General features: G+C 41.1%; 1 protein-coding gene across 3 annotated transcripts; it reads right to left on the bottom strand.

Annotated features, from left to right (window-relative positions):
• Window positions 1-2,852: 2,852 nt before the first annotated feature.
• Window positions 2,853-11,473, bottom strand: LOC101765406 (MORC family CW-type zinc finger protein 3). Of its 3 annotated transcripts, none has more exons than XM_012845060.2 (18): window positions 11,380-11,473; window positions 10,099-10,164; window positions 9,582-9,663; window positions 9,140-9,290; window positions 8,644-8,788; window positions 7,960-8,347; window positions 7,239-7,422; window positions 6,492-6,593; window positions 6,069-6,404; window positions 5,635-5,718; window positions 5,400-5,558; window positions 5,113-5,196; window positions 4,865-5,002; window positions 4,468-4,580; window positions 3,773-3,971; window positions 3,596-3,677; window positions 3,401-3,520; window positions 2,853-3,314 (listed from the first exon to the last, which is right to left on the bottom strand). In XM_012845060.2, the coding sequence occupies exons 2-17, from the start codon at window positions 10,145-10,147 to the stop codon at window positions 3,420-3,422; spliced, it is 2,397 nt and encodes a 798-aa protein (XP_012700514.1). In that variant the 5' UTR covers window positions 10,148-10,164; window positions 11,380-11,473; the 3' UTR covers window positions 2,853-3,314; window positions 3,401-3,419. The 3 variants fall into 3 exon arrangements, with proteins under 3 accessions (XP_012700514.1, XP_004965864.1, XP_004965863.1); XM_004965807.2 differs by having other exon boundaries at window positions 10,099-10,161; XM_004965806.3 differs by lacking the exon at window positions 11,380-11,473 and having other exon boundaries at window positions 10,099-11,198.
• Between the last annotated feature and the right edge of the window lie 543 nt (window positions 11,474-12,016).

Raw genomic sequence — 12,016 nt, 5'->3', positions numbered from 1 at the left:
TGCTCCAGTACTCCATCCACATCCAGCAGCAGCTACTCCTGGCAGCTAGAGTATTGCCTAGTGCCTACTAGCCACTTGTAGTGCTACTGTTCTTGGAGTAAATACTCTACTGGCTGTTAATTTCCCGATTCCAATGGTCCATCACCACATATACTCTAGAAAACACTATTTTTATCCTTCTCAATGGTGTAGCTTACGACGGATCAGCCAGATTATTGGCACATTGAGCAACCCATCCTAATATTTCGTTTAATTTGCAGACATATGATCCATCACTCCATATCTGTCTTGTTGTCTACGACTTCCCCACAGTTATTAGGGCATATCGTTTTAGCTTTTCTAAGCTCATAGATATTATTGTGCATCTAAATGTTATTCGTTACACATATATCAGCTTCTGCTGTGGTTCAGACATACAGTATCACTACAATTCCGCTAATACTGTCTCCAATCCAACATAGATCATTTTCTACAGTATGTGAAATCAAAACTTTAGTTAGGGGGTGTTTGGATCTTTAGTCCAGACTAAAATTCATATCACATCGAATATTCGTAGGCTAATTAGGAGGACTAAACATGAGCTAATTATAAAACTAATTACACAGATGGAAGCTAATTCCCGAGACAAATCTATTAAGCCTAATTAATTCATCATTAGCACATGTTTACCGTAGCACCATATTGTCAAATTATGAACTAATTAGGTTTAATAGATTCGTCTCGCAAATTAGCCTCCGTCTATGCAATTGATTTTGTAATTAGTCTATATTTAATACTCCTATTAATATCTAAATATTCGATGTGATAGGAATTTTAGGTGCTCCCGAAGAACCAAAACGGGGCCTTACTTTGGTACCGTGTCCATAGACACTTAGGGCCCCTTTGGCACAGCTCATCGAGCGGCTTCTAGGGTGGCTTTTGATGAAGCCGTGCCAAACGGGAGAAGGCAAAACGGCTCACCCGCGAAAGCCAGTAGAAGCCCCGCAAAATGCGGTCTCTACGTTTCTCCACCCACCGGAAGCCAAAAAAAGTGGCTTATTCTGGCTCCTCCTCGTCACTTTCCATCCTTGTCCCCGGTGGCGGCGGAGGGGCGGAGGAGTGCCGAGGTGGCGCCATGGCGGCGGAGGGGCGGAGGAGGACCGGGGCGGCGCCGTGGCGGCGGACGAAGCCGGGCCGGCAGGGCGGTGCTATGGCGGCGGAGGGACGGAGGAGTGCCGGGGCAGCACCGTGGCGGCGGAGGGGCGGAGGAGGACCAGGGCGGCGCCTTGGTGGCGGACGGAGTCGGGGCCGGCGGGGTGGCGCTGGAGCGGCGGCGGAGGAGGGCCAGGCGGTCGGGTGCGGATAAGGTCGGGAGGGAGGAGCGGATGGATAAGGAGAGAGGAGCGGATGGATAGGGAAAAGAAAAGAAGGGAGAAGGAAAGAGAAAGAAAAAAAGGAAAGAAAAAGAAAAGGAAAATGAGGAGAGAAAAAAGAAAAATAGAAGAGAAAAATATAAGGGTATTTTGGACATTTGACACCTTCTTTCCGATCTAAAAAGCTAGGAGAAGCCGTTTTGCTAAACTTTTTCCTTCAAAATAAGCCAGAGCCAGAAAAAGCTGCTTTTCCAGATGAGCTAGAGCCAAAGTTGTTTTTTCATGAGCCAAAGCTGTGCCAAACGGGCCCTTAATTAGCTTTGTCACATGGCAACTGTGTGAACAGATTCACCGTCTGAAGTGCCTGACACCCATTCCTGAGCTCTGACGTGCCATAAAATTAGAAAAGTGATTTGAGATTCGAGTTCTTCGGCTTTGTTTAGTTGCCCAATTTTGAGGTGCCAAAAATACTATAGCGATACTGTAGCATTTCGTTTATATTTGTAAATTATTGTCCAAATATTAACTAATTAGTCTCAAAAGATTCGTCTCGCAAAGTACAACAAAACTGTGCAATTAATTTTTGATTTCGTCTACATTCGGTACTCCATGTATGTACCGCAAGTTTGATGTGATGGGGAATTTTCTTTTTGCATAGTGCCAAAGTTGGAATTTGGGGATGAACTAAACAAGCCTTTCGTTCACAAAAATTGCAGAAGACCATAAGACTTGACTTATAGCCGAGACAAGTCAGCAAGATACTTACCGCCCAACGCACACAATAACTAGTCTATTCATATTTATTTAATACCTGGTCCTTGTTTACTTCCCAAGTTGGGAGTTGCAAAATTGGCAATTTGCCATAAATGCGACACTGTAGCGTTTCGTTTGTATTTGTGAATTATTGTCCAAATATTGACTAATTAGGCTCAAAAGATTCGTCTCGCAAAGTACAACAAAACTGTGCAATTAGTTTTTGATTTCGTCTACATTTAGTACTCCATGCATATATCGCAAGTTTGATGTGATGGGGAATCTTCTTTTTGCATAGTGTCAAAGTTGGGAGTTTGGAGGGAAGTAAACAAGGGCATGTTATTTTATTACATGGGACTACCAGTAGAGGGATAGAGAGAAAAGGGTCTGAATTGGTACGGCAAAAGCATGGTGGGACCCAGCACTTGAATGGGGTAGCCTTCGTTTCTGCGTTCAGCTCGGCGACTGCGTTCTCTCCCCTCCACCTCATCTTGTAGCTGACATGGCGGTCTGCCCGGGCTCCGGCTATGCCCAGTTTACAGACCGGGCTCCGGCTATGCCCAGTTTAGGTCATATGGCAAGTAGGGACAAGGCATTAATGCATGCCTCGTGCAACATCAGCCTGTTCACTTCAGCTTATAAGCCGACTGAAAATCTGAAACGGCTGATTTGTTATGAGAAAAAAATACTATTTGGTCGCTGATAGAACAGGCCAACTTAGTACATCACACAGTATGAGAAGCCCTGTGCAGATGCAGCAAACAGTAAATAATGCGTATTCCGCTATTCGCACCTCTAAAGTTCAGGATGAACACAAAAAAGGTTCCACGGCCCTATCAGTGGCCGACTGGCTAGTGGCTACTGGAGCACTGTGCGCAGCAAAAAACGATCTGCCCTTCTCGCACCCTAACATTGTAAAGCTCACAGGCCAGTTATTATACACACTTTCACCGACTGAAGCTGTCAAGCTGCTAACATTTTGAGAAGAAACACCTAGTTACAAACGACCCACTAATCCACCACTATATTTACAAACACGACAACAGCACTTCTACTGCACAAGAACAAAACTGGTTATACTGATGCAGTGCTCCTCCAATAGTGTGCGTTGAAAGAAGGCCTCAGGCATTAGTCTTGAAGTCCACGCGAAGCATGATACCACAGATGGGGTAAAAGTAGGGGCACCAACAAGCGATCAGAGAGAAAAATCTAGGGAAACAAAGCATAGTGGTTATTACTGGTTTATGGGCTAAAGCCTATGTGAGGGGTAAAAAGGAAAAGGACATGATGGTTACCACATGTTTTCCAATTTCGTCAGCATTTGTAAGTCTTCGCAGCAGGTCCCCTTCTTAGCCTCTTTAAAGTAGGGCGAGGGGCATCATCCTCTGTTTGTGAGGATGCACCTTCAAAATCATCTGAAAGAGGTAGTTTAGTTCATGCAAGACAAACAATTGAATATAAAGGGAATATCAGCTGCACAATCTTCCTACCATCACTGTTGTTCTTGGGCTTTGATGGTACCCCACTTGAAGAATTCTTTCGCTTGTTGACCTCTAGGGTACCCTGGACATTCTGAGTACAGAATGTGATTAAGCTGTCTGTTTACATGGCTTTGATCTTGACCAAAAGAGAGAAAATGTATTGCATGCTTTAGGATTTATAGTTACCTTCGCATCTTCATCTTGAACAATCTTCTCAACCTCAAGGTTCTCAGGCCTCATTTCCTTCTTTGGTGTCTCTCCTTGCTGGGTAGTCTTATTTTGTTCATCGTTGCCAGATCTCTTTTCACCAATCACAATGACACCACGTCCCATTTGTTGCTCTGGAACCTCACATTTCCCATTGAAGGGTGACATGTAGCAGAACCTGAAAGTGAGATCGTCAGTGCTTAAAACCTGTCAGTAAAGTACAGAAACAGGTGATGCCCATGTATAACCAACATTATAAACTCTCCCATCTAAAAAATAGCTTGAACTGATCAGTGGATTGAGATCCCATTATTTAACTGATTAGTACTAAAACTGCTGCATTAACATTTATCTAGATCCAGTAAGGTGAGAAGCCAGCAAGATGATCATCATTAATTAAGTGATCCAGTGTGATTAACATGGTAAATCATTAATTATTCATAGAGTAAGGTGTCACGGTAGCCCAGAAGTGCACAATGGTACAACTACTACATATGGATACGAACATCGTGTATGATTAAAGAGAGCATAATTGCTTGATTGATACGTAAAGACACTGCTCTAGTACATTGAACATGTAAACCAATCAGTTGCCATTGCAGCTAAGAAGGGCACAATAATAAAATAATGACTTCATCATATATGAAAATCCTTCATGGTTGCCTGATACAAACCATTCCACTGGAAGAGTGTCTGTATTGAAGCCTGCATTCAACACTCTCCATTTACGACAGCTGCAGCACTGAACCCAGTCACAATCAGGCTTGTGGTGCTCATCCCTTTTTCTCTGGATGAAGAAAGTTAAATAGAGTGAGCACTTCAAAAAAAGAACGCATGTAATCTTTTCAGAATAATATAAGAATCTACAGTGAGAATTTAGTCCATATCTAACATGAAAATTAGCTCCCAATGGCATAAGAAGAAACAATGATTGGAAAGAAACTTTCCATCCCATTCCCTGCTATGTTCATTCTATATATTAATATGAACACTTAGCACTTCATGACCCAGTGTGCATGAACAGTAAGGCACATCTAATATATTTCAAAATAAAAGAATCATAACACATACCAATTCGAGATTGTCAAATTTTGTATCCCAGTATTCATCCACTTTCCTACCAAGCCACTCCTCCAGTTTAGCATAAATTTCACAATCTTGAAATCCCTGCTTACTGTTCAAAACCCAAGAATTACCATCTTCATCATCCTGCAAAAGAATAGAGAATTTAATTCCATGGGCTAAACAACAGGACATCTGAATATCTCGCACTGAAAAAATAAACAAAGTATAGGAAAGTCATGGTATTTGAAGCATACAATGAGATTTGTGATATCTGCAACTCCTATGACTCCACGTCCCACATCAGCACTATGCTTCTGGCCTCCAACCCGCTTGTAAGACTGAAAAGTGAAACACATGATCAAAAGTAGAACAATACAAACATTGACAGCTAAATAAACTTGAACATGAAAAGGTCAATGTAACTCCTGCAAATAGCTGTTAAATCTAACATGTATTTCCATGCTCAACATAAATGGAACTACAATTCTCTCCAACTCTAATCTAGAGGGCAGAGCAATAATACCATAATAACCAATCTCACCTCAATCAGACGACCATGCCAATACAAGAAAATTCCACAATTTGTTCTGTCCCATTCTACCTTGCTCCTTCCCAGGGTCAATAGAATAGTCCTTCCCATAATTTCACCAGACATAACAGATGTCTTGTTAAGGGTCTTTGCCAAGGGACGGCTTTTGACCTGCCAAGTACAAAACCCAGTGAATAAAAACAGGAATACACTATAATATAGAAAGAAATAATACAATAATATTTACCAAAGATCCTTGGACAGATATCTTCATCCGAGGATTCAGGAACATAACTTCCAAATAGGACTGAAGAGAATAGTCCAACAGCACCTATGAATACGATCCATCAAAGAAGTGAAATGCACGGCAAGAATTGGAAATACAAAGTTAAGAACTTGCCAACCATGGTGTAACCAAAGAAAAAGGTTAGGATCCAACTCAGTCATGCACAAGATTCAGAGTACTCAATGTGTGAGTGACATGCATCCTCATCAAAGTACCAAAGCAAATCTTACAGGAAGGATACAAAACCATGAAAGGCTATAGTATTCCATCAGAAAGCTACAATGAACTCTGGTTTCTACAAGGTGAAATTGAAAATACCCCTCTAAACTCATTTTTAGTATGGTTATCTCTTGCCTCAAAAGAGAAAATAATCGATGAAGAGTTAAAGAGAATACCTTGTTACTTGTTTGTCCTGGACGTGATCTGATTCTTCTTGAACGGATTAATATGTCTCCACGACCATTGTGCACAGGATTTTCAGAAGACTTGCCAGAATTCCACTCCAAAGTGTAATCATTACCCCATCTGTCTAAATTCCATATGTAAATTTGTGTCCCTGTACGCTCCTCACCAAACAGGCCTAACTTTTCTCCAATGAAATACTCATTGAAGGAAGAAAATTCCTTAATAGCACTCAGGTTATATTCTGCAGTGGCTTCAGACTGGACACTCAAATCAACTTCCATGTATTGCCCTTCCTTTCGATATGTCACCACAGGGATCTCAAGATTCTGCAGCAAATTATCCGATTTAAAGATCTTCAATCGAATGTGATATACAAGGGTATAAGGGCAGGCAATAAGAACAACAATACATACATCCTTTTCTTCATTAAAAGACTGGGAAAGAAAGGCCACTGATCTGGAGGATGAAGTTTGAGTAAGCACAATTGCATCCTTTCCAAGTTTCATAGCACCAGTCTACATGTAGCACACAGAAAATAGCAAAGTTAGTAACAACAACCACAATCTTCATACAATATAACTCTGTATGCAAAATTTTGATCGGCCAAGGCTGCAGCCATGATTGAAGTACTGTTCACAGCGCTAGGAAGGAGATCTATGAATCCTGAACCAGGAATTCTGAATTGATAGAACCAATATTTGTTTGGTCTCAAAAAGTAGTGTATCTAAGCAGTGGACATTTTCATTCATCAAAGCTTTTACATCAGAAATGATGGGGCGTGTATCAACTTGGAAGATAACACTGGGCAGAAAAAATCCTAGCTAACAGAAATGATGAATTGATTGCAGATCTCTAAAATTGTCGTCGTAGAACAAATAGATCATCTGGGACTAATTGAATAACGTAAAAACAAATTCTCAACATCACACAAATAAGTGCCTTCAGATAAAACTGTTTCAGCTGCACCATACCAATGGAACATATTGCGTTCGGTATTGGAATTTGAAGTTGAAGGTTTAAAGTACTTCAAGGTAATCTAAAGCATATATCACATCAACAATGAGGATAGAATGGGAGCTCAATCTAACACTGTGACTGTGAGTAGAATACTGAAATTGAGGAAATAAAGCAATTCTACAAGACTACCAAGAGATGTCTACCTTAAATCCAATTCCAAATCTCCCAATCTGATTCTCGCGATGCTCATTTGGACGTTTGTGACCAAAAGAGATCATCCTCATCATATCAGCATAAGTCATTCCATGCCCATCATCAATTATAGATAAGACAGGAATTTTCCTCTGTGCTTTCTTTGAAAACAAAGATTCAATGGAAATACTCAACCTTCCATAGTGATAAACAACAATAAACAATAAAAAGTAGTTAGCATGATCAATGAGGAATAACTGAAAACAGTGCATAAACTATGTTAATAACACATCTTGCAACAGGATTCTGAGAACTACAAATAGTAAGGGTGACACTATGGTGACATTTAATCTATGATCTACCATTCAATTTTTATATTAAGAGAATTACTAATCATTAATGGTTTCATTCTCCCATCGAGAGGTTGATACTAGCAAGAGTCCTATTATTCTTCCTTTTTCTTTGAAAATATTAACCAACTGAGAACCTTTCTTTTTTCTTTTTCTTTTTTTTTGACCTAAGTCAGTAGGGGAGGCCCCTACCTATTTTTTTAAAAAACGAGAACATTTCTTAGGGCTACATGAGAATATTGTATTATTAAAATTGGTAAATATTTTCTTAACCAGTGCTTTCATGATACAACATAAAAGCAGATTATAAACTGGACCTAAACTGATTGCAAAATAAAAATCACCATATTCTGATTACAACATCCAGAAGATATGAGCATACCTAGATGCACCAGCATCTCTGGAGTTATCAATGAGCTCGGCTATTGCTCCAAATATCCAGCCAGCATGTGTCTGACTTAGTGTTCGCAGATAACTAGGGTCCGCAACAATGAAATTTTTTTTAGGAGAAGCCATTCTCTTCTTTACTACTGGATTCAAAACTCTAGGACTGTCTTCAATGGACTCGCATGGTGAGGATTCTTGAACTGGTCTATGAAGTCCTGTGACATGTGGATCATGATGCTTGGATGAACTTTCCATCTCCTTGAGGTTTGGTCCACTATCACAAATCTCCTCTTTAAAGTATGGTGGCTTCTTTGAACCATATTGAAATTTACTCTTGTAATACCTCTTTGAAGAATCCATTGCTGGATTATTCACATATCTCCCTGGTGTCATAACATTTAAGAAAAGAATGGTCAATTAGAAAATCAATTAAAATCATTAAAAGTTAAAAAAAATATGTGGTATATTATGTTGAATATCATCAACTTCAAGCATGTACAGCCCAACACAATGAAATGAGAAAGTAAACAATCTTTAGGAAATGGAATGATATCACCCACACAAAAACAAACTGTTAATGATGAAATGCTGATTATGTAAATGTAGCAATGTAGGGCTAGTGAATTATCTTAGGAAAAAAGGAGTTGTTTTCAAGAGGCAGCACAGCAAAACCGCTCACCAGATGTTCCTGCCATCTGTTTGCAGTCTCTAGGGTCATTTTGTCCACATTTGTACAAGAGCACCGCATGTGGAAAGTTTGAGTATTCATCAGGTTGAGAAGCAAGTATGTGGAAGGTTGAAGACTCACATCTAACAATAGCAGCCTTCAAAATCAAAACAAAAGAACAGATTAACTAGATTGTCTGACAATAAAATACAGCACAAACAAACTGCCTACAGTATTTTAGATTGCACAAAAAAATTTGACAGCACATCAGGCCCCTCTCCCTCATCACCTCCCTTTATCCTTACTAATCCAGATGTCCCTGTTGCTATACACTTTATTGTAAAAACTACTTACACCGCACCCAAACAAGATGAGAACTCCAAGAATGGTAAATTGGGCAGTACTTACTCTTAACCCCAATTTTTTAACGAGAGTAACTTAAGATACCAAAAGCTACCTTCTTAATTTAGTATTTTATCACTTTATGTACAGTGTGGAAAATATTTACCTTTTTATTATCCGAAAGGAAGCGCATGAACTTTCCCCATTCAGTTTTCTGACGACGATCTTCGGGATCAGGAAGCAGCGAAAATTTTGGGAACACACTCTTCTGGTATGCTTTAGTTGGCTTAAATGAAATAATTGACCAAATGGTCGGCCTGCAAAAGGAAATCATAGTTGTGATTTTATAGTGCATATACATCAAGGCATGAAAAGAACAGACACATAATGCTTCCATGAAATAAAAAAAATAAGTGGATGAAGCTAATGTTGAACATATAGACAACAGTGTTGAACTTAACCGATCAAAAGGCCATCCATCCACAGTTAAGTGATGTGCAATAGTATGTTACATAATTATGAAACATTAAATTCCTTTCACCACAAGTTTGGTCCAAGTATAAGAAGTACTCAATATAACTAATTGCTCAGAAAAATTCTCAACTTACACTTCTATGGGAAGGTCGCAAACTTTGGTGCGGCATATGTTCTTACCATCCTTTTGCAGCAACACATAATTCAAGCAGCCACCTACCATAAAAAACTATATTCTTCAGGACAAATCTTGCAACATTTATTTTACTATATAAATATAGTTGGATAACAAGCCAAAAAGGAAACAATGTTCAAGTTTAAGAAAAACTACACAAATTAGGAACGAAAAGTTTCATGAATAGCATGTGTTCATGAGAGAATTTGGACCCATTCCAAAGTCCAAGCCCGCAATCGATCCATGAGCAATTGGAATTACATGGCTACAACTTACAACTGAATTGCACAGCGTATATGTGGTAAATTATCAAAACTACGGTACAGCTCATAAGAAGATATGGTGCAGTATGTAAATTTTAGCAGTACAAATAGATTTGGAATGATCTCATCAAATTTTGTTATGTAGAACCCAATCTACAAAAAAATGTGGATATTTCATTATAACAAACTGACAATTATCAGTGATACGCATACCTTGATTTTCATGTGGTTGCTCATTCAAATCAAGTGTCACACTTCCCATCGCTTCGACTTAACCTGCTAGAATAGCATGAACATTGGAGTGAGACTCAATTATACTCTAAGATAATGCGCATACATCTAACTAAACTGAAATCTAGCCTGCATATTGCACTGAAATGAATCGGTTGTTCAAAGTTGAAAAACAAAATGAAGGTAATAAGATTATTCCTAGCCAAGAGGCATGCAAAGCATAAACAGGTCCAGAACTAATATAAAATGTAGCATAATTACTCTTCCTAGATAAAGACAGCAGGATAGTAAATGGGTTTTCCTTTCCGAAACACACATGGAGCTATCTAACCTAGTCCTAAAGTTCTACCGCAAAAATTGCAAAAATCGAAACTGACACAGATGCCAGCAGGCAGATCATATACAGTGAAGTGCCAATTTACATGTCCACGCACATGCTTCGAGGTAACATCAAAATGGAACAGATTCGGCAGCCCCACCCCAGGCACGCGCCCAATGCATAAACCCAGGCCTCAAAGAAGGCCAAAAGGCCGTGAACCACCAAAGACGCTCCTAACACAACTGTAAGTCTACAGCATTGCACAAATTCCGCAAATAATGCATCAGGATCAGCGCAAAACACTCAGGAATCGCGAGAAAGGAGAGGAAATCTCAAGTCTCAACCCCTTGTTGCTTCGATTCGAACCCCAGAGTCCACCAAGGAAACCAACCACAGCCCTTCAGCCAGTAAATTAATCCATGGGCACCAACTTAAACCCAAGTAAACACAGAAATCAAGGCAAACAACTCTGACGAGGCGAATCGCCTCACGAACGCCGCAACCATTTTTCCGTACCGCAGATGCAAAACTCGCAGCCACTAAAACCAGAGTAGTTAAGAGCGGGAAATAATCCCCCGATCACGCACCGGATGTTACGCAACCGCAAGCGACGTACTGTGACGTACTAGAGGGGAAAGCACCCAACCCCACGCACAGAAAACCCAGCACTAGCAACAAAAACCCCAAACCCAAACAGGATCAGCGAGCAAGCGCCGCTATAAGCACACCACGCGGCGGCGCAGAGTGGCCGAACACCGGCGCGCGCGCGCGCCGCGGGAGGGCGCACACCGCAAAAAACCCCACCCAACCAACCACCCCGCACCCACGAGCCCGCGCCGCGCGCGGGGCGAAACGGAATCCGCGGCGCGGGTACCGCTACCACAGCGACAGGACGGGACGGGAAGGTAGGAGAGCGGGATCGGAGCAAGGGGTAGGGGCATTACCCGGCGGCGAAGGAGGTGGCGGAGGCGGGTTGGGTGCGCTGGTGTTACGGAGGCGGAGGGGGCCGCGCTGCGGAGGAAGCCTGCCGGAGCGGCTGGTCCTGCTGCCTGCCAGGCTGGCCGGCCACGGTATAATATACGGTGGCGCATGACGGAATTGCCCTCGGGGTTGGTGGTAATCCACGGAGGCTACCACCGTGCTGGGGCTCATCACTCATCAGGGCCTCTGTTGCTGGTTACTGGAGCAATTACTATACTCTTATTTACTTCCTTCCAAAATCCCAACTTTGACACTATGCAAAAAGAAGATTTCCCATCACATCAAACTTGCGGTACATGTATGGAGTACTAAATGTAGATGAAATCAAAAACTAATTGTACAGTTTTGTTGTACTTTGCGAGACGAATCTTTTGAGCCTAATTAGTCAATGTTTGGACAATAATTCACAAATACAAACGAAATGCTACAGTTGCGCATTTATGGCAAAATGCCAATTTTGCCACTTCTAAATTGGGAACTAAACAACGCCTATGGTTATTCACGGTACGGATCGTCCTGACTGACTCCCGACGCCTGAATTTTTTTGCCCGTTTTGTCCTATGCGTAGATAGGGGAGTTTGGTATATTTTCAGGAACGGC

Source organism: Setaria italica, chromosome IV (assembly GCF_000263155.2).
Source record: "Setaria italica strain Yugu1 chromosome IV, Setaria_italica_v2.0, whole genome shotgun sequence".
In the NCBI taxonomy this organism is placed as follows: Eukaryota; Viridiplantae; Streptophyta; class Magnoliopsida; order Poales; family Poaceae; genus Setaria; species Setaria italica.
This window is presented reverse-complemented; position numbering and strand designations above follow the sequence as displayed.

Excerpts from the sequence above, each read along its gene's own strand:
- LOC101765406 (XM_012845060.2), bottom strand. The coding sequence starts at position 10,147 with ATGGGAAGTGTGACACTTGATTTGAATGAGCAACCACATGAAAATCAA. Across the intron at positions 6,594-7,238 it reads GATTTGGAATTGGATTTAAG|ACTGGTGCTATGAAACTTGG; the intron begins GTAGACATCTCT and ends TGCTACATGTAG. Across the intron at positions 4,581-4,864 it reads AATTTGACAATCTCGAATTG|AGAAAAAGGGATGAGCACCA; the intron begins GTATGTGTTATG and ends TTCTTCATCCAG.